The 23,327-nt window shown below is 42.4% G+C and overlaps 1 protein-coding gene across 3 annotated transcripts; it reads right to left on the bottom strand.

The window, feature by feature from the left end:
- Positions 1 to 1,656: 1,656 nt before the first annotated feature.
- Positions 1,657 to 22,445, bottom strand: LOC139812650 (uncharacterized). Of its 3 annotated transcripts, none has more exons than XM_071777639.1 (18): positions 22,232 to 22,443; positions 9,814 to 10,075; positions 9,587 to 9,713; positions 9,243 to 9,411; positions 8,546 to 8,792; positions 8,258 to 8,378; positions 8,029 to 8,166; positions 7,764 to 7,943; positions 7,351 to 7,678; positions 6,810 to 6,917; positions 6,470 to 6,634; positions 5,985 to 6,191; positions 5,067 to 5,222; positions 4,789 to 4,965; positions 4,570 to 4,680; positions 4,282 to 4,488; positions 3,998 to 4,174; positions 1,657 to 3,921 (listed from the first exon to the last, which is right to left on the bottom strand). In XM_071777639.1, exons 2-18 carry the CDS (start codon positions 9,909 to 9,911, stop codon positions 3,629 to 3,631), a joined length of 3,009 nt encoding a protein of 1,002 aa, XP_071633740.1. In that variant the 5' UTR covers positions 9,912 to 10,075; positions 22,232 to 22,443; the 3' UTR covers positions 1,657 to 3,628. The 3 variants fall into 3 exon arrangements, with proteins under 3 accessions (XP_071633740.1, XP_071633742.1, XP_071633743.1); XM_071777641.1 differs by lacking the exon at positions 22,232 to 22,443 and adding an exon at positions 21,930 to 22,196; XM_071777642.1 differs by lacking the exons at positions 5,985 to 6,191; positions 6,470 to 6,634; positions 6,810 to 6,917 and having other exon boundaries at positions 22,232 to 22,445.
- Positions 22,446 to 23,327: the final 882 nt, after the last annotated feature.

The raw sequence follows: 23,327 nt of genomic DNA, 5'->3' as shown, positions 1-23,327 counted from the left end.
TTATAGACGACTCCAAACGCTCCAAACTCATTGTTCGAATACCTACTGCCACCTCCTTGCTCATCATGCTTCCCGCGTAACAGGAGCGATTTCTGAGGAATTACAGACGACTCCACACTCGAGATTCTCATAAACTAAAACTATTTTTCTTACCTTTTTTTATGATCTTTCAAGCGTCTCAACGAATGCATAATATATTTCTCACTAATACTTAATAATAATTTAATGTTAATATTGCATTATTTATTAAAGTATTTAATAATTACATTTGCTTATCAAGAGACACGTTAGTATCTTATGCTAACAAGTGCATAGCGTTATGTATGTATAAGAATGCATACGCACGCAAAATGTAGCAACATATTTTGCAAGATTAGCAATATAACAAATTAGGATCAACTGTAATATATGAGCATGTTTTCTTCAAATAACGAAGTATTCTTTAAATATTAGTATACAACCTGTTATATTAATTAACACAAATTAAATATTGCAAGTACTATTTTATACGCAAGACAACTTTCGCCCAATTAATCAGTTTCGTTAGTATACGAACAATTTGCATTTTTATTTATTTGAAATATCTATATACATACATAATATCTTATAGTAATTATCGGATTTATGTTAGTCAAAATACAAAGAAAATGTTAACATTACAATGTTAGTGCTAATAAATGGCACGCTTATCAAAAATTTAAAAATAAAAAGTTTCGAAACGTTACTGAATAAATGTAATTGGTGAGAAGAACGGAGTTTTCTAAATCAGAGTATGGAATTAAACAATTGTTAAAAAATGTGCCATAATGTTACATTGATAAATGCTTTTTTAAGTCAAAGCATGCTTTTTCAAATAAAATTAGACGAAAAAGAATTTTAAAATGCTGTTGCATATAATACTAGCGAACGAGAAAGAGATTCGACGCCGAATGTCGTTAGACGCCGCTCGGAAAGGTAGAAGCTCCGAAATGCGATGAACGATGGATGAATCTCGACAAATATATTTATTTTAACATTGTTGTGTGTCCTTTAATGCGAAGCATGCTCTTTCGGTTCAAATGAGACGATAAAGAGCTTTAGAATGCTTTTGCATAATGCCATGCTAGCCAACGAGAAAGAGGTAGCGTCGAATGCCGTTGCTCGGCGTTCGGTGAACCAGTCGAAGGCTTCAGGATGAGACTGTCGTCGGCATCCTGATTCAGGATCTCTGACCTTGCGCTTTCCAGCTCCGCAGCGAGCATCTTTTTACAAATAACGGCGGGCAGGTAACATTCTCGCCCCATTTCTAAAACTTTCGCGTTGACCTCTAATTATAAAGCAGAATGGTCATTCTGAAATTTAGCTTAAAGAATCTATATCTTAACGCTGCGTAATCTTGCGTCAACTGGTTGCTTCTGACCGACGAGGATAACGAATTGGACATCAGAACATCCCCGGATAGAGAGTCGGAGTCGGATCGGCGGGATAACGGCGACAAACGGGACAGGAATGTCGTGCAGCCTTTGTTTAGCGAGGTGAACAGCATCTATACGCGTATCAGGAACCGGACGAGGACGTCGCGACGTACTGGAGAATCAAATCGCACATCGTTCGCATAGATTGTTCTCCATTATCGTCGGACTGGACGTGCTGGTCTTCTGCTTCGTGCACAGTATGTATCTTTGTAACATCGATTTTTTATTTATTTATTCTTTCCTCTTACAATTTTACAGAGATTTATAAATTTCGCTTCTTCGGTACGCGTGATGCGCCGCGGGTACGACAGTAACAAAGATAAACTCATAATCTAAAGATTTGTTTTCAAATTTACAATCGCAGAGGAGAACGCGTGTCTTCGTGCGGTCGCGTTGCTGCAGTTTCTCGGCGGATGCTACTGGATCGTGCCGCCCATTTGGGAAATCATACGAGCACGGAGGCTGAGAGAGGACTAACAAAAATCATTACAAAAACAATGCGCCGCGATCCGTCGCAGAAATATTTACAAGGCGTTAATATCGATGATTAAAACTGGCGATGATTGATTCCAAATGGTAAGAAAGGTTCCTACGAAGTAATCTTAAGAATAGGTACGTGTGCTCCGTGTAATGCGAACTGTATAACCAGAATACGTGATTTTTTAATCCTTCACGCCATACGTCGATTCGTGAATTACATGACAGACCTTAGATGGTCGAGAATGTAAGGCAATATCGCACGCAACAAAAAAAGTACCGGACTTTACTTTCCTTAAATTATAACTTGATGGAGGAGCAGTAGAACAAGTGTTTTTACATTATACGATTGTCTACGTATGACCACAATAAAATGTCTCGTGAACCTTTATTAAAATATCTTTCTTAATCGTTGACATGTAAACAATGCACATCACGGTATTATCACACTGATCACTATCTTACTTTACAGACAAATTTGTTCTATTACTTGTATTTATCCTGCAAATGTTTTTATCTGCTTAGAATACACACGATCGTATTTCTCAATCTAAATATCAATTATACGTTACCGGTATAGACTAATATGCTTTTCATTTAGATTTATCAAAATAGATAGAATTATATCACAAGATGATTGCAAGATAAACGGAATGAACGACATACCCCATGACACCTTGCACACTATTTTTCCTTGAAAAAGGAAACGTAAAAAAATGGGCATTTAAAATTTACATGCACGTCTTCTGAATATATCTAACTGATAATCAATTATCGTGTTACAACTAAGTAGAGTATAAATGGTGAAAATTAAGCCTGTCTACTTTTCTCTCGCATACGTGAGAATACGCCACGTTCATAGTAATCGCCTAATTTTTACATAATATTTTAATGCAATATGTTACCTAATTTATTGCATTTATTGCATTCGTTCACTGTAAATAAGATCGCATCTTTATTTAATGTACTAAATTATAAATTGATCAACAATTAGTAGAATTCTTTTAAATGTCTTTATAACCACTGCAATATTGATATAACCGTTTCGACAAATGAATTAAAAAAATGTAGATATATAAACGATCTTCCACAATATTAATCTTTGTCTATTGACAAACTCTATTCACATGATTTGATTTATCACCTGTTTATCATTGCCAGCTTCTTAAACTACTTATGCCCGTTTTGGCAACATATGCACGTATATCAAATAGATATTTAATAATTTAATTAAAATTATACTTAAAAAGAATATGTTTATATATACAGAAACGTTCATTTTCTCATTGCAATGATCCGTGGCGAATGAGAAAATGAGAGAGATCGATAATATCTCAAGTAAAATCTAAATATTAAAGAAGAGCATGCCAGAAAATATTTTTTGTTTTACATTTTTCTTGTCTCGCATACGAAATAATATTTTCGTAATACTGCCGTACTTTGCCAAATATAGACACGAGAAGTGCGCAAATAGATTTTATATATAAAATATACAACATAATTTTTATGAAATTAGAGTTTCATAATTATCCGTAATTATGTTGTGAAGACTTACTCAAGAAATTTGCTTAAATGGTAAAAGTAATACCACAGACTTGCTCCTTACAGAAAGCGGACAGTCTTCCGACCGAACGTAAATAAAGTTCATTCTACTTCAAATCTGGGCAGTTAGAAACGAGGAACGCTGTGTGGATTTTTTAGGTTTCACCTAATTCCGGATCCTTGTCTATCGCTTTGCTAGGTCCCGGACTGTCGCGTAATTTAGGCAGGAAGCCATTGGCTGTCCGACTCGATTGTGGCTTTATATTCCAACTGACCGGCCGCGGCTGATTCAACTCGTCATATTCCGACTCGTTGTTCTGCTTGATCTCATCGTAGACGTGCTCGACTTTCTTGCCGTCCATCTCGTCGATGCTATGATACACGTTTAAGTTTGGATTTCCCATATCGGCGTCCCTGTTCTTCAGGTCGTATTCCAATCCGTACGCTCCTAAGTTGTAACATATAAATTGATGTAATAGTCCTGCAAAATTTTCTTTATTGTGTCGTTAATAAACATGCTATACCTTTACAATCGTCTTCGTCGTCGGTACAGCTATTTAGGCCAAATTTAGCTTTCTCGGTGTTTATGTTCTTGTGGAAATTATTCCGGAACTGGAAGTTGTTCAGCAATGTAGTAGTGCCATCGTCGAACTTCGAGGAACCTTGATATGCATACACCGGATTGTCGAATTGATTTCGTTCTACGGCAAAAGTAATATTTTAGATTTCACTGCTCGAAGATCAAGCTCTTCGATGATTGTCTCCGATAAATAAACTTTCGATCAGGGATAGGAAATGCTTAATTTACCTGGCGGAGATACAGGCTCAGCCGTGTATTGCACTTGAGCTATCTCACTCTTGAGATCAGCCACTCTGCGCCGATGGTACATCCATGCAGCTAACAAAACACCTATTATAACAAAAGTCGCAAATACGACTCCGACAATGTGCCCATATCCTCCGTCGTCCTTCTCTTGGATATTGCGGGAGAACAGTTGTTCGTCGCAATTCTCACCTAAGAGTAATTTCTCAGTCACTTTAAGAAACTTCAATTCTTGCAGGATTACCTACTTCTTTAAGGGTGTACTTTACGTACCTGCATATCCATGCCTGCAAATACAACCCTCGGCTGGATGGCACGTGAAGAAGTCATTTTTACATTCGCAAGGCTCCATACAATGATCACCGTAGTATCCCTCGGGACAAACTGCAATCGGCAAGCGTTGCATTTAAATATAATTTATCAATATATAGCATCGTTTGGTACATCATTCTTTACTGGTCGTAACAGTCTACGGCTTTTATTTAAACCTACTTTCGTTACAACTGGTCCCGGTCCAGCCTGGCGAACATCGACAATGGCCATCGTTAGATCTGCATTTACCGCCGTTCTGACACTTGCAATGTTGTGTACAATTAACGCCGTACGTACCCTCCGCGCAGGGTGTTTGACAGTACTCGCCTTGCCAGCCAGGTCGGCATTGGCATACACCTGATTAGAAAATACACCTCGGTAATACAAGAATTTCAAATAGTTGTATTCAGAAGATTATTGTATATCTCCGTAAAATTTTTCGTCAGCTTTCAACTTGCCTGTTACGTGATGACATTCCCCGCCGTTCTTACAGTGACAGTGATTCGCGCAGTTTAGCCCGTAACGATTGGGCGGACACGGATGTTCGCAGGTGAGACCCAGGTATCCCGGACGGCAAACGTACTGGCCGGTAACGTGATTGCAAGTCAGATTTTCTGAGGAAAAAAACGAGAATACTGAAGAATTTTACCACAACGTACAATAACGTAGAGGAATTTCTATAGCAAAATTTTATCGCCTATTTTAATTTTTCAGTGTACGACACGTCCTTTGTAATTATTATCCTTTTCATAATGTTCGCATTAATTGAATGTATGTAAGACAGATAAACTATAATGATTAATAAAATCACTCAATGAAGCGCCCGACAATAAAAGCTTTTGGTAATACAGAGCGAACTGGAGTGTTAGCGTTTGTGCAATCAGAGGTCAAACTATTTATTAATTTAGAATTCTGTTAGTTATACCGCAAATTACATAAAAGAAAACCCACATCCAAGCATGTGCTATCTATATCTGCGAATGTTACAATGTGTAAGCGGGAGAATTGATCTTACAATTTAATCCAATTTCTTCTCTTTTATTCCTTTCAGGTTGTAATATATCGAAGTGTATATATGTCGCGACGGATGGGCGAACTTACGTAACGATATGTGCCTTGAGAGAGACTGACCGAGCATTCCGATTTACGCATCGGAACAATAGAAGATTATTGAGATATATGACAATTGTAAGAATAATATTAAAATCAGGATTAAGATATTAAACATAACGCAATCTGCTACAAGATGTGATAATACATTTATCTTATGTTGCCTACGAAACATAATTAATCGGTTCAAAAAGCATGCGAATTAAATGTGTTACACTCAAACAATATGTCATGCATTTAAATCTTGGATATTGCATCTTCTTTACCGTTAACTTTCGCCGGGCACTTCTCTCTGCATCCCAGCCCGTACCATCCTTCCTTGCAGGGTTGCGAGCAATCAGGGCCCTCCCAACCCCTGGCGCAGACGCAACTTCCTGTCGTGGGATCACACGAACTATTGTTCATGCATTCGCAATGCGAGTGACAATCCTCGCCGTAAAGACCCTCCGGGCACTTTGTTTCGCATCGTATTCCTGTTTTGACGTTAAAGCAAACCCGTCTCGAGAAACGACTCTTTGTTAACTACCATTAAGAGCAGCTTTTTCTACACTATTACTTCTTTTTACTCTTTATATCTCTATTGTTAAACTCGTAATATGTATGACACAGCTACGTTTATGAATAATCTTCACAATCGTTTTTAACTATAATTTTTTTTTTCAAGAATGACGTAAGATGTTGATTATCTCGACGTGCAAAGTTTTTGATTGGTGACCGCGCGCGCGCGGACGTGGTAAAAAATTCAACAAACCTCGCCATTCTGGCTTGCAGTTGCAGTACCCGGTAGCGGAGTCACAGTCCACGGTATTCTCCTCGACACAGTCGCAACTCTGATTGCATCCGTTTCCAAAGAAGCCCTTTTTACAACGATCCTGACACAGTGTGCCGGTGAAACCAGCCGCACACGTGCACGTGCCTGCGTGTGTTTAGATAAAATAACGCGTGTTCTGGGTGCAAGTGCTAAGAGAGCGGTTAAAGATAGGAATTCGCGTATTTCTTTGTACATGTTCTTTTTTAATGATATCGATGTAAAATTTTACTGGTCCATCGCGAAGACTCAAACCGGAAGAGTCACTACTCAAATACCTTACCATTTTGCGGGTTGCAGGCCGCATTGTTAAAGCAGCTGCATTTGCCTTCGCAATCCTTGCCGTAGGTCTTGTCGTCGCACGGACGGTCGCACAAAACACCGACCCATCCTGGTAAAATGTCAGAGATACGTATATTCTGTGTCGTATTTACCGATGTCGAATGTCTTCTCCATCGGAAATACATAGCAAGACTTTAATAAATAATTCTACTACGTAACTAGTAATCCCACTAACAAAGTAAAGTATGGTAAGTTCTACAGACAAGCAATGAAAATGAGTATGAAAAATATTAAATGAAGCTCTCTGATACCATGCAAAAATGTTATGCAGAATAATTTTGAAATAATATTGACAAGAGACAATATAATTAAGAACGAACAAACATTTAAACCTAAAAGTTTCATACTATTGCTAACATTGACTATTTCTTCTGTGATTTAATTCTTTTCCGTAACTATAAATGCATCTAAAATCCTCTAAATGAGTTTATAATTACAAGCCATCGAATGTGATCATCCGAGTTGCGTAAAACCGCGCTTACCAGCCGTACAGTTGCAGCGTCCGTTCTCAGGCGAGCAGCTGGCTCCATTCTTACAGGCGCACTTCTGCGCGCAGTCCTCCCCAAACGTGTTCGCGGGGCACAACTCGCCGCAATCCTTTCCACGATATCCGGCCGCGCAAATGCAAGTGCCATCGATGGGCGAACATTGCGCGTTGTTTTTGCAGTTACAACGATGCTCACAACCCTTGCCGAACGTGTAGAAGGGACACGGCCTGGCGCAGGTTTCGCCGTCCCATCCCATTTTGCAGGAACATTGTCCGGTCCACGGATGACATAGCTCCGTATTGGTTTTCTCGCATTCGCAAACCTGCGAATTAAGTTTAATTTACAGTTAGTGAGAGACGACATCGTGTAAATTTTTAAGAGTAGCTTTCCAAGAAGTCGCAACTCACCTTTGCACAATTGGAACCGTACAACCCGTCCTCGCAGGCTCGTTGATTGCACGTTTTACCCTTCCAACCTGGACCACATACACAGGTACCGTTACTAGGATCGCACGTAGCATCATTTTCACAGGTGCAATTGTTTGTACAATTCAGTCCAAACGTGCCCTCGGGACAGATCTTCAGACACTGTTGATGAAAAAATAAGATATAAATTATTTTGATTTAAAAAATGCATTAATATAATTAGTCAGAATAATCAGCGTTAACGTACTTTATCGCTATAGAAACCCGGTTTGCATTGACACTCGCCCGTAACGTGATTGCAGCCGGCTTCGTTATAGCAGTCGCAGGTCCGACTACAGTTCTTCCCCCAAAAATCCTCCGGACACCGATTCGCACAGACTGAACCCTGTGACAAATATTACATTTGTAAATGTAGAATTGTAAACGTGTGCGTCGCGAGATACACTTCGTATTCGATTGCGCAAAATCTCGCCTACCGTCCAGCCGGATGTGCAGTAGCATTCGCCAGTCTGGGGGTTGCAGGATCCACCGTTCTGACAACGGCACTCCGACTTGCATTCGTCGCCGTGTTTTCCCCTCGGACACAAGTCGTCGCATCTGTGCAACACAACAGCAGTCATCATAATGATTGTCGACGATCGACACAAGTCTTATTAACTATATAGAGTGTGTAGACAGATGTGGACAGATATTTCTGAGCGGTAATGTGAACAAGATTCTTCAATAAATATTTGCGGTGGTCTACAATGAAATTTGCAACTCACAGTGGTCCGGTGTAACCGGGAGCGCAATGACATTCGCCGGAGATATGATGGCAGCTTCCACCGTTTCTGCAACGGCACTCCTCGACGCAATCTTGCCCGTAGCGGTTGGAAGAACACTTTTGATCGCAGTACACGCCGGTCCAGCCTCTGGTACACATGCACTTGCCGTCGAATGGATCGCACGTGGCACCGTTCTGGCACTTGCAATCTATCTCGCAATCTCTGCCCCATTTACCCAACGGGCACCCTGTTCATATGAGAGTTAAAAATAATCTCGTGTACATGCCGCTTAAATGAACTTTTTATCCTCGTCGGCGCAAGAAGTCACCGTGTATTTCTTTCATCAATTTTTAAAAATAATTCTTGGACGTAGTTATTCCAGGAAAACCCAACGTAACTTTAAACGCAATAAAAATGTATTTACGTTAAACGTGACTCGCGATTACGTATTCTTAATTCCTTGTTCTGAACGCAAAGTCTCATTATCGCTAAATTACATACAACATCTTTAGTAATAGTTCGTTATTTCATATGTTCGTTATCTTTGTACGTGTTATTCTGACACGTTGTTATTCATGTCGGGCTGTTGCGTCGCAAATGAAGCGTACGCGCAATAAAAGAGTACTCGAGTCAGCAGGTATTGCTGGAATGCGTGTCCCGCCGTTATCGTTAGTAGAAAAATGATCGCTGTACTCACTGAAGTCGCATAACGGGCCGCCGTATCCCGATTCGCATTTGCAGATGTCGGGCGCGATGCAAGTACCGTGGCGACAATCCTCGGAGCAGACTGGAATGCAACGGTCGCCGCTCGTGGTCTCCGTGTAGCCTTTGCAGCATTCTTCCACGGGCCTTTGTTTCGTCAATTCCTGCAAGAAAACGCGCAGTTACGAATCCGTAATTCGTGCCGTTCCACCGATAACCGTTTCTCCGCAGCTTTCTTTTCCGAGCTTGCTGTCGCTCCGCGATAGCGAACGGGAAACAAAAATCTAGATCAAACCTCTCCGTAAAATTAGAAAGTACTTTGTAGATTAGATAACGAACCTGTTCCTTGTAGACTGTTCTGTAGACGACTTTGTATTTGGAACATCTCGGTGGGAAGCTCAAGCACCACGTGTTCTCCCGTATGGTGTACGGTTTCTGCTCGGACACTTTCACCGTTATCGTATATCTAAAATAACATATGACATACATTATTTCATAAGTGAACAGGTGTTGCAAATTCGTGACAAATTATTAAAAATTCGATTCCCGAATTCCTGAATACTTACGTATCCTGCCGAGTGCATATGTTCGGTCCCTCAAGGGCTTCCCCCGTCGAGATTATCGCGACGACGGCCACGATCAGCCACCACACTGCAGACCCCATTCCGGCTGATCGATACAACTTTGGTGAACTTGGTGAGCGCTATCGCCCTCCCATCGCGTTAGCCTCGCGATTAATCTCTATAACGTTTCTTCTGCACGGCACGCCGCGGATCGCAGCCGTTCTCTCAGCGCCCGAAAAGCAGGACGGTCCGTCCGTCTACAGATCTGAAAGTAAAATGTGTCGTGTTGACGCGTGCTAGCGTGTGTGTCGCAACGCGATTTACCTCGCGAATTACGTACGACTGCAAAGTGTTTGCACGAATATACGTATACACGCGATTACTCGCACTAGTAGTCGCTATGCGGAGTTTTGCAGTTAGAAACGCTGCGCATTTTACTGGACCTTACAACGCGACTTTTAATCGCTCCAGAGGAAACTTATATTGTATCGTGTACATTGTACATGCTCGACTTTACACTCTGCACCGTCCGTAATGAATCACAGCGAGCCACTTGCCGCACGACGCGGCGTCAGCTTGCCGATCTTGATTCGATGCTAAATAAGCTCGCGCGTCGAGTCGAGTTTCCGTTGAACGCGTTATCGGGTTCTATGCTGTTGTTAATTTAATGCGTTGATCGCTATGTGATGGCGATCAGTGCTATCTAATTTTTCAAACGAAAGACAAACGCCATCCAATATACAATTTTAAATAATATTAGTAGTTAGATAATAATGTAAAGTGCGCTATTTATGATGTATAATTTAGCAAGAATTGCATAAAATTTAAAACATAAGCTTCTTCATGAATAATGTCAGCATGTGTGTATTTCTTTTAGATTTTTTTCACCGGTTAATTTTTAAGAACATTTATAACAAAGTTCAGGATTTTTTAATGTCACGGTAAAAGCTTTATCGCGTAATTATCTATGTGTATTTTAGACAAAAAAAAACACTTAAAGCCAACGTATGTACTTGAGATACGATGATAAAAGAAGTTTATCTACTTGGTGCTGAGTTTTCGTTGTCCTGTTTAAGTAAATTTCTATTACATGCACGTTTTAATATATAGATTTATTACTGCAATTCTGCCACGGTGCAAGAAAACTATGTGATTAAATTTTTTTATCTTTGGAGGTATCTTAACATTTTTAGTAGTCATTTTCGTTGTTAATTAATGTAGCATCAAGTCTGTAGCTTATTAGAGAACTCTTATTAAAAAATCTTAAACTGTATTATAATATAAATGTTCTCAAAAACTAACCGGTGAAAAAATCTAAAAAAAATACACATTATTTAGACAGGAGCGTTTATGTTTTAAATTTTGTGCAATTGTTAACATTTCTGATTCTCCTTACAAAACTCCTTAAGCAACATTTTATCATCATAATAATAAAAATTCTACAAAGACATACAAAAGTTCGTCAAGCGGGCAACGTGGCAATAAAGATTCCATCATTCGAATAAGATGCCACAGCGTTAAATATCGATTTGCGCGTTCCACCAATCTGATATCGCGTGAAAAATGCCTACCGCATAATCATCGCTCATGCCTCCCCGGTACGCAGCGCGATATCGCAACAGGGAAATTTTCTATCGAGAGCAGTGCAAATGGGATGTAATTTCGTCGAACGAGGACGCGTGTCGATATCGCCGCGGATTTCGCTCGGAATATCGACCATCAGCGGTTTTCGTCGATGAGCATTCGACGGTTCCACGAACCGCCCGCGCGCCGTTTCACCCGGCGAAATTTCAATCGCGTGCTTACGACCGGAAATTGTGCCTCGCGATCGAGTAAAGTACATGAATCAGACGCTGCGCACGTGTCGAACATACGGTTCGCCTCACGTTTTTGTCATGACGTGACTCGCGCGCGCGTATGATTCACATTGCGAATCGGGCGGCTCGCTGAACGGCGACCGGAAGTGCCGTAACGTTAGACCGATTAGAGCGATGCTCCAAGAAGAATCTAATCGTTCGACCGCAAACCGCGCGTCCACGTGAAAATAACTCGCGTTATTAGCGCGCATAGTGTTTCGCCACCTCCTCCTCCCTTCTCTCATTTCCATTTCTTTTCGTTTCTATACTGTTAAATATTAAAGAATAAAATTTAAACCAATACCTTGAGTTAAATAACACTTTGTTACTTTTAACTACAATGTGTGTCTAAACTTATTATTTTATTTTGGTTTTTCTCCTATCATTAGATTGTATCTAATTATTTTATTTCTATCTTTTTAATGTGATTTCTAGTTTGTTTTTGACGTTCTGAAGAAGCCCAAGTATGGCTCGAAACGTAAACAACTTATTGTAACTTTCAAATTTTTAATAAATCATTTGTTTTAACCATTTATTTTTTAACACCTTTATTATTGCTCAAAAATTGATCATCTTTTACTTTTATATTAGCTATTGCTTTCATCGAGCGTAACATAATTCCTTTTAGTATTATTTTAACTTCATTGGTTTAGTTAAATTAATGACATGTTGTTTTTGTAAATAGCAAGGACGATCTATAAGAATGGTTAAAAATAATTCAAATTGAGTATAATTCAACACTATTACGAATTTAACATCAGTGTATACGGAATAAAGCCATGCAGATTTTAATTCAGCGTATCATCACGTCTCGCGATAATTAACGTACGCTTTCAAATTTTCACTCTGATTATTATTCCGGGGTAATTATTCCGCCCGGATTATGCATTCGCGCCGCGGTGACTTATTTCTGGAGCGCGTTACGCGCCCGGGAAGTCGATTTTTCTCAGAGACACGCTAAAAGACACGGTTCGCTCCTGCGAATCCCTTGCGAGTCGCGCCGTGATAATTATCGTCGAGCAAACGTGCGCGAGTAACTTTCGTGTCGCCGAGTTAGCAGTTACGGCATTCTCGTAAGCGAGACCGCGGCGACAGAGGTGAACGTAACGCGATTGTTCGGAGCCAGACGAGACGCACGCACACGCGGGAACGGAGGCGATCGTGTGCGTGCATTCACATACGCATGTATGTATGTGAATTCGCGAAACCCGTCTAATGGGGCGAGTCGCGTAACAGCGGACGACGGCTGTTAGACGCGAGCGATCGCACGAGTCTAAAATAACGGTGCACGATATGATGAAACGCGATTCTCGCGCCGATGCGTATACTTTTATTTATATTCTCCTTATTTATTTGTCTGTCCGGCCGAGTCTGGCGCCTTTTTCCCCGAGGAAAGAAACTCTTCACGAGCGACGGCTCGCACATGCTAATCTTCGTCGACGAGTTTCAAGAATTTCGTGTAATTCGCTTTCTTGCAAAATTCCTGGAGAATCCACAAAAAAAATCGGGATATTATGGAATGAATAAAAATTACACGGTCTTACTAGTGATTTCGCAAAATCTTACATTCTGTCAGTGAAATTGTAAGTTGAAATTTTTATTAATTTATATATTTATAAATATATTATAAAAATTATATTTATAAATTATATTTACATTAAGTATTTTTATTCATTTAACGATATCCCGGTTTTTTGTAGATTTCCTAGAAATTTTACAAAAAATAAATAAATGAATTCCACGAAATCCCTGCGTGTATCCCTATATATATGAAAAGAAGAAACGTTTGCGGAGAGAACCCTCGCGAGATAAAAGAGACTTGTTTGTACCCTCGAACATTCCGCCGACCGGGGGCGTCGACGGGATTAAGTACGCTCGAGACCTCGTCCTGCCATTTTCGTGCGACCGAATTCTACCGTGTGCTCGTTCCGGCCGAAGGGGGAGCGACCCCTTCGGCTTCGCGCGACCCCGAAGGGGGGAATTAATCCGTTTACGTAGGAAAAGAGTTCACGGACTTTGTGGCGAGTGTGCGGGCGCGATCGAGTCACAGGATGTGGGGCGAGTTCGCGATAAAAACGCCGCATCGAACTCTCTCCGTCCGCGGGATGTGCATCATCCTCCGAGTCGGGATCTCGGGATCGCGCGAACAAAGGATGCGGGACCAAACTATCGGCCTGAAAGGATGCGACGGCTATCGAGCGACCGACCATCGCGCGAGGAAAACAACGTGATTTTGCGTAAAAAGATATGACCAGGAAGAGAACGCGCAATATAGAACGATTCTTGATATTTATTCGCAGAATTAATTCGCTCCCGCTAACAATTTCGGAGAAAGTGAAAATCACTTCTGCATCCAATTCTGCGAGAAGCGTTGAATTTCGAACGTGTCTCTCTCAGCGACCGCCTAACATTTTCCATCATCTCAGACTCGATTATCTAGATAACTTCCTGCTGAGTCGAGACCTGCCTCGACTAGCTTACGCTGTTAAATAACGAAATTTAAACCAATACCTTGAGTTAGATAACATTATGTCATTTTTAACTATCATGTAGTGTGTCGTAATTTATTATTTCAACTCCACTGGTTTAGTTAAATTAACATTGTTTTAGTTAAATTAACGACATATTGAGTAGGAGCAGTGGCGACTTACAAAAATAGTTAAAAATGATTAACTTGACACTACGAATTTAACGGTGTACACCCGACCGGAAGTGGACGGTTCGGCGTCGTTTGGCAATTTGAATGTCTCAGGTCGAATAATATTGACAATCGGCCGATGAACCGCGGAGGGATCAGTTTCTCCTTGTGTTATCTAATCGTGCATTCTAACGTTTGTACAACTGATAATACCGTCGTTATATCTTATTTGGCGCGATTGTATGATTGGTGCACGAAGGCTCGACGTATCAATGAGCACCGTTCGCACGGTGCAATTAACGCTGAACGCGGTCGCTTGGCAAGGACCTTTGTCATACGTATAAATACACATAGAAAAATATTCTACCGCCAAGGAAAGCAATTACTTATTTTATTATTTTATTTGTTTCAAGCAATAGTTTTCTTCAACAAAGAATATTTTCTCAATCATAGTTTTAACTTTTAAGATATACTTGGCACAAGTCTGAGAAAATCTCATCATTTTATGCTCAAAAGAATGTATTCTTCTTTCAAGAATATTATATATTTAAGTATATGCTTCTCTTCCGTAGACTGTATATAGTAAGTAAACCGAATTTTTGTATTAATTAAATATTCTTGTTTGAAGTACTTTAAAATATGTTTTGAGTAAATGTGATGCTTGTGATGACTTTATGGTAGATTTGCGGATATATATGAAATACTTAGAACAAGCAATATTTACTTGCAGGTAGTATGTACTTTTCTGTGTGTACAGCGAGATGTTTGAGGGAACAATCGCGAAATCGCGCGCGCTCGCGTCTCAAGCGTGGAGTTAATGAGGATGCGCGACGTCAAATGATAGAGACCGTGTCGCTGGCGCGCCCGATATGGCTGGCAGATTAGATAAATCCATCTACGCACACAGACTTGAATCGTCATTGCCGTTTGCCGTTGCACCCACTCGTTGCACACGTTATCGCGCAAACAGAAATAACAAAAATAATCTAGACAGATTTAAGGAGCGACGAATCGTCGCGGATCCGAACGCGTTTCGCTGAAATGAATCCAGGTGTCGAAGGGGGAGACGGGGGATCGAGTCACGTAAGATGGACACGCTTGTCGCGGGGCAGCCGGTTCACACTCGAGAAACAATTTGACTGCGGCGCGACTTTCTAACATTAGGATAATAACGCGAAAATACGCGAGAGTTACGTAACGTATACTCGTCGCGTTGCGATTGCGATCCTAACGTGGGAGAAACGTAAGCGGAAGAATCGCCGAACTGCGTGAATTCTCCGTTTCCGGAGTTATTTGGGCACGCGCCAGAAGATGCTCACACAATTTCTCGCTAATTACATGTGCGCTAATAATTAACAAAAGTTTTCTTTCCGAGAAACATAGAGCGCTTTGTTTGATAACATGATAATGTGATACATATGGTAACCGGAGATTTCTTCTTACGTTATGTTTAACAATCGTATATACGCGTGTATATTCGTTTTATCAACGCAGTCATGTTACGCCTTATTAATCATGCGAGCGTGAAATAAAACTCGATACCGAGAGCATCCTACGGATATTGATAGCAAGGAATTTTTTATCGCGTCGAATTGCGACCGAAGCATCACAAATACAATTAAATGTATATGTTTAGTTTTAATTTTAATATTGCAAACAAAAAAAAAGAATATTTACCACAGTATTTTTAATTGTTTACATTGTTCTCTGTCTCGTTTAATTGCTATGGATTTAAATTGAATAAAAGATAACCAAGTAAAAAATCGTTAATTTTTCTATTAAACTAACGTTATCCGATATAAGCAAAGCTATATGAATAATCGGTCAAAACGAGCAACAACAGAATGTAAAAATTAAAAATCCAGTTTATTCATAAAACATTAATTAATTAATTCCGAATGTTTCGACTGTACTAAGTCTTCAGCGGTAAAAATGTTTCTAACTTTTGAGAGAATCATCGTTTCTGAAAATGCCAACGTCGACGAGGAATAAACGCGCAAGTTTTTGCCATGTCCGAGTTGCGGTTTCGTATTCCGACGAAGGGGGGCTTCTCTCTGGCTGTGCGTTGCAACCCTTCGCGGTTGAATAAACCTCGCGACTCTTCCTTACGTAATAATAATGGAGTATTGCAACAGTGAAAGTCACGCACAAAACGTAACGCCGGTCAAACAGGTGCGGGTTGTATCTTGAAATACGAAGAGTCACATGCGTGACGTACACGCGTCCCTGTGCCGAGGCACATCAGCCCTTGGCGCGAGGAAGGATAAATTATCCAAAGACCTACTTTCCGAAAGACCTGGCTTCTACGTACAGAGCGCTGATAATGATAAAAGCAACGGGGAATGCACGGCTAACATGCGTGTCATGTTTGTGACAGACTAATCGGGAACGCAAATAGATGCACGAAATCGTATGTACATCGATGATTGATTATGGATGACCCGATTCATCGAGGCATCAGTCCTTTCGCGTCGCATAATTCGCGTCGGCTTAGAAACACGATCGTGAAATCGTGAAATCAACTATTCAAACTTCAAACCTAAATGCTTAAGCAGCAATTTCCAACGTTTATCTCGACTAGTTACCGTATCGGAGGTAAACGCATTATTTGCATGAAAGTTCGTCGCGGCTGGCTCGGATTGTTATTAGGGAAGAAGAGGCTCGTAATTCTGTTTACGCAATTATCGATTGGTTCAACCCTTTACACTTGTAGCGGCGAACCCCTCTCCGTCTAGAAGAGTCGAGCGATTCAATACACGGAGTTTACGTTTTGATTTAATTCAGTCGATGCTTGAAAAAACGTCATTCGAAGAAACAAAGTTACAACGTACCGTGACAAAGCGCGCATAAAACAGCGGCGAGTCTTACGTCAAGAAGAAGAATGAGTTCGAATTACGCTGACACACTGTTAAATTTGTGATGTCAAATTATCCTCTATTTGAGTCATTTCAAATTCTTACATTGTTAAATATTAAAAGATAAAATTTAAATCAATACTTACAGTTAATTAACATTTTGTTATTTTTAACTGCCATCGAAATTTACTATTTTAACATGAAAGCAGTATTGTTTAAACTCCATTGCACTGACTTAGTTTAATACAATGTTAAATTCTGTTAAAGGCACTTAATTATATTCAATTGGAGTCATTTTTAAACATTCCTACAGACCGCCACTGTTCCTATTCAATATGTGTTATAATTTAACTAAAACAATGGAGTTCAAACAATACTGTTTTGTGTTAAAATAGTAAATTTCGACACACTTGGTAGTTAAAAACAACAAGATGGTATTTAACTCCTGGTTCAAATTTCATTCTTTATTATTTAATAGTGCACAATGGATGGAAGTTCCTCGAATTACGCGCGGGGTCCGAACTTTGGTAGAGAAACTCTAGACATTGAACGTGATCCTCAATTAGACAAATAGGTACTGAGCACCAAGCGTGCCAGCTGGACAAAGAGAGGGGGACACGTGAGCACAAGATGGTCTCGATATACAAGACGGTCTGAGTGGATTACGCAGAATGCGTTCCGCGAAATCGAGACTTCGCGCGACGTCGCGCGTCGGTGATACACAGAACGGCAATTGGTGGTTTTACGTGAAAATGGCCTTGACGGGAGAGTCGACGCGCGGCTTGCCGTACCGCGTTGTCATTCCCGGAAAATCCAGTCACCGTGTGTGACACGCGTACGCGTAGGCACCTAATTACTCGCGTTGTCACATGCCGTGCCCGGTGCGTTTAAACCGTTTTCGCATCACCGGAAGTCCCGTTCGCGCGGCGGAAATTCAGGCCGCGTGCGAGACGTCGCGTCGTCGATTGCGCGAATTCAGGTGACGTTCCCCGCCGCGTGAATTTCCCATCGGGGGCAAGGATCGCCATTATTATTCTAATTAAACGTCGAAGCGCGACGTTTCCGGGTTCCAGCGAGTCGATGAATCATCGGCGGTGAATCGCGATCGCGATCGCGAATCGAATTCCTATCGAGCGGCCTGAGGAAAAGCGATCTTTTTTTCTTCTTTCGTAGCGCAAAGCGACGCGCTGAGTATATTCTTTCCGATCTGACAATAAGCGGTATCGCGACCTCAAAAATAAACATTCGTATCGCGTTCGGCGTCATTCACGTTCGCCGTACTCGCTATAGGATCGGAGCGGATCGGAGGGACCCCGCCCCTCCTTCGATTCTCGCCTCACAGTCACTCGCCTGCATTCATCCGGCCGCGCGGTTTGTAACCGCACGGCATACATGCGGGTAGAATAAACTCCGTTCTCTGTCCGCGTACGCAGCCTCCATTCGTCCCCCTCGCGCTCTCACGGCCTTCGTCATTCTCTTTCCCTCTCGCCCTCCCCCTCCGTCCGTTCCCTCTTTCCCTCGACAATATGACGTAGCGTCACTTTGTGGCGACGGCTTGCGGCTCTTTCACGACTCCGTGTTCTGTTTCTCTCCGCGCGATTCACGCACTGTCGGCGGAGGAGGCCGAGATAGGCCAAGCTCGAGTAAATGGGACGCGCGACGCGCCGGTGGGACGTACGCTTTGTCTCCGACTTCGTCATTATTGTCCCGTCGCGCTACCTTCGCGTACAATTATTATTCGCGCACGGGAACGCGTGGGAGATGCGCGATTTTAATTCACGAGGCAACAAAAGCTTGGTCGGAAGGCTATCGAGTAAATGAATCATCGTTTTGGATGCTGCAGCAGCGCGAGCGTTGTGGTCTCGGTCAGGATAAACATAGGGCGTTAGAGCGTATAGATAACGAAAAATAATATTCATGACTCACATACAGAGGCTGGCGCGCGTAACCGGAAGGAGATGATCAACGACCAATTCGCTGATGACGGCCTATCTTATCATCGCTCTTCAAACGCTCGAGGAACGCTCGAGCTTTTAAAAGAAGGAAAAAATGTACAGAGAAGCTCTGTGTGTTACCGAAGACGTTAGCCAAATTAGAGATCTCTGTGTAACGAGGAAGGAATGCGCGCTCGTCACATCCTGTGTTTTATCGCGGGAGCCTTCATTAGTTTAATTCGCGCTTGTTTTACGCGGAAATCGCAATTCTTTCTTGTACCCGGGAAAAAAACAACAGAAACACCTGCGGCGCACATCGCTATTGTTGTTGTGACGGCGACGGCTGGTCTTATCGAGGTGTCAGAATATCGCTCGCGATAACGTCGCGTCGGCGATAACATGTTGTTCGATATCCTATTGAATTTTTCTTGTATTAAATTCGCGAATCGGCGCAACGGGGGGCGAAACCGACGCGGACGGGGAGGTTCTCTCGCTTCGGAGGAAGGATTTCAGCGTCTACAAACCGCGAAGATAAAAATAGAAGTGATTACTGGCGCGGGACCAAAAATAGCTCTCGCGACGACTCGAGAGGCTCGTCTCGCGCCAAACAATCTGTCGCAACGCGTTGACAACACGGCGTTGTCCGTGCGGCGAGGAAGGCCGGCAAGGTCTGCGGCGTCTACACTCCAATACGCTCAGGTAAGAGCCGAGCGTAAGTATTTGTACGGACGGCCGAGGTAACGGACCTTCGAGAAGGAGCGAGAGAAAAACCGGTTGGAGCCGGAGCGCTCGACCGAATTTTTATACGCCGTCGACGGAGGAGAGCTCGGCGTAAAAGCGAGCCTCTCCGCGTCGCGCGGGATATATAATCGCGGTTTGGCGTGCATCTGCATACCGCGCGGGGCCCCGGCCCCAAGGACTCCGCTCCGCGGCACTCCGCGGCAGGCACGATCGCGCACCGCGGCGTGCAATGCAAAGCCGCTCCATTCATAAGCGTCCCTTGACGAATAGGAACCTCGTATACTCGTGGCGTCGAACGATCGGACGATCCGTGACGTAGAGAAAGCCTCGGCATTCCAGAAGCACCGTAGGAACGGTCCAACAATAATAATTGACGTGACGGAACGTGACTGCCCCGAGGAGTTTTGGGAAATGGAGATAACCCATCTCATTGTTAAATTTGTGCAGGGTCAAATTATACTCAGTTTGAGTCATTTTTAACCATTCCTACAGATCGCCACTACTAAAAAAAATATATATATGTCGTTAGTTTAACTAAACCAATGGAGTTGAAGTAACAAGTAGCAAAATGTTATCTAACTCAAAGTATTGGTTTAAATTTCATCCTTTAACCCTATTCACTCCAACCATGTACTTTCGTGTTTCCCCACGAGTTCCTAACAGTCGTTTTTTTGTGAAAAAAAAAATTATCGTGAGATAATCCCCCCCCATGCCGGAAAAATGATTTTTTAAATAAAACGAGTCGTAATGTGTTTGTCAACATATAAATGTTGTAAAAAAATATTTAAATAAATGATTTCCAAATGTTATTTACATTGATTTTTAGTCAAAGGTACACAGATATTATAATAATTTTTGGAGAATTTTTCAAAGCTATTAACATTATAAAAAAACACGTGGGACTCCAAAGTGCATGGTTGGAGGATTAAAGGGGCGGAAAAAACATTGGAGTGAATAGGGTTAATATTTAACAGTGTTGTGAAAAAAGCTATTGCAGTTACAAAGAAAGCACGCGAAACTATAGCAATTACCTACTGTAACATTTACTATAGTTTCGTGTACTTTTTTCGCAAATACAGTAGCTTTTTCCACAACACGGTTAAATGTTAAAGAGTAAAATTTAAACCAATACCTTGAGCTAAAATATTTTGTTATTTTTAACTACCATGTGGGTGTCGAAATTTATTATTTAGTATTTTTCCGTAAGGGAAGCGTGGTCGAGACGCGTCTCTCCTCGGATTCTGGATTGCCTCCGCGGGCGCGCTTGTTTGTGTCGATCGTCGTCGGTGAAAGCCACGATTTTAGCGAGTCAAAGCCTGCAACGTAATCGCGCTGTCCAGGCTGTTTATTTACGACAACGTGGTTGAATTTAAGCTGACATTCTCTCTCCGGCGCGCCAATTTCGCGTACGCGACTCTCGTTACACTTTCCGCGTCACGTTCTAACGCGGTCGAGCGCCGCGGGCAAAAACTGGGCCGCGCCAGCTGGATGAAGCTCTATTACACGGTCCGGCGAACGATATCGCGGAACTCAAACTCCGGTACCCCGTCTCGCTTCCTCGTCATCATCCCGCGCATCTCGCGCGGACAATCGAATCCGAAAAGACGAGGAAAGGAGAGACCGAAGAGAGGTTCGCAGCGCGGTATCGTCACGCTCATCACGTCTCTTATCTACGCGCCTCAGCGTCGGTTGGCGAGCTCGATCGTGTTCGGACGTGTTTCGTCCGGTAGAAAATTTTTTTGAAAGTATTGCGACTGTTACCGTCCGCATCGTCTAACCATCAGTACCTTGTATCCTGCGCCTTTCGAGGCCTAAAACCTTTGCAATTTACGCCGCTTGCGGCTTACACGACGAGTGGATCACCCTGGCCTTTATTCAGAGCAGTTCGCTTGACGGCCAAATTATAAGAAGATCTAGCGCCTCGGTCAGCTCGGTCTACCGGCGACCCACGATCGCCGATAGTCCGAGCTACGTCTTGCGCAACGCGCCTACGTTTTTGCTTCATTTCCAACGCGTAGCGTTCCCCCGTCCCGCGAGATACGCCTTCCGATGTTCCGAGAGATCCGTAGGGTAAATAAGATAAATGGTATCTAACTTGATCGACGGCATCGACGCCTGGCCGTCGGCGCGCGATCGCTACGTGGATCTCCCCGTGGTGCTCCAGCGAGTTCTGGAGCCTGGAGCCAATCACTTCTGCTCAATCACGGCACTGTGCGTATATGCGTGCGGCAGAGACGTAGATCCATCCGCGTGACAACGCGACGGTACGCACGCCGTCCTGTTTTTGTTCCGCCTCCGCCTCCGCCTCCGCCGCCGTCGGCCAGAAATTGCGCGCACAGAGAATTCGCGTGCCGGTCGTATCCGGAGCACGCGAGAAAACGTCGAGATTCTACTCACTTTTTCATTCTCCGCGACGCCGACGCGAGCTGCGTGCGGGGCCCCAGCAAGGCGCAGGAGGAACGCAGTGGAAGAAGGGCCTTCACGCGCAAAAACGGAGCGTGTACGTGAAGAGGACGCGTTCCCGACACTACGGTGCCCCTCGTTCAACTGAAGCGGATCGGATCCCCGCACACGGCACAAGGCATCCGGCCGGTCGCCGTCGCCACCGCCAGTCACCAGCCGTTAGCGCGCCCCACTCGGTCGCCCCGCTCTTTTCCGTAAAACGAAATCTACGACTACGTGCCGGGCGAACGAGAGGACGCTTGCGTCCGTCCGTTCCTCGAAAAGCAGCGCGAATCCCGCAAACGCGTCCGATAAAAGTGTTAAAAATAGTTTCAACCCGAGAACGGGCGCCTAGTCTTTTTTGCATAAACGGTCACCTGGGGCTACTTTTACACTCACATTAAAAGTCATTGTTATTAATTGCATATTGCGTATTTCGAATTGTTCTATAATTTATCAGTATTTGAGGATAGTGTGTGTATATAGCCCAGTCAATAGAACCCGAAAAAACTGAAATGGAATTAATTCCGGGAAGCGATTTTTTTTCTTTGACTGTTTTGGAGGATCATGGGTAATCTAAAACCGGATTTTCAGGATTTTAACCCTGGAGCGTTAGCCGCCATTTTGATTAGAAGGGTGATTTTGTAAATATCTCGCTTATTTTCAACTTTAGAATGAAAGTGGTAATAACCAAACTTGTAGAAAATTTAATACTCTACAACTTTGGTCCTTATCATTTTTTACCTAGGATCGATATTTTGGGTCTTATTAGACTCGAAAGTGGGGGGTGAAATTTTATTATTTTTTTTTAATTTTTTGAATAAACGCGCCATAAACTCTACCCCCGTGGTGATGTAGAAAAGATGTTTTTCATTATACCAAGTAAATTCAAAAAATAAAAATAAATAATAAAATTTCACCCCCCCCCCCCACACTTTCAAGTCTAAGACCCAAAATATCGATCTTAGGTGAAAAATGATAAGGACCAAAATTGTAGAGTATTAAATTTTCTACAAGTTTGGTTATTACCACTTTCACTTTAAAGTTGAAA

This window comes from Temnothorax longispinosus, chromosome 5 (genome assembly GCF_030848805.1).
Source record: "Temnothorax longispinosus isolate EJ_2023e chromosome 5, Tlon_JGU_v1, whole genome shotgun sequence".
In the NCBI taxonomy this organism is placed as follows: domain Eukaryota; kingdom Metazoa; phylum Arthropoda; class Insecta; order Hymenoptera; family Formicidae; genus Temnothorax; species Temnothorax longispinosus.
Note: the sequence above shows the minus strand (reverse complement) of the source record. Positions and strands in the feature narration are given on the sequence as shown.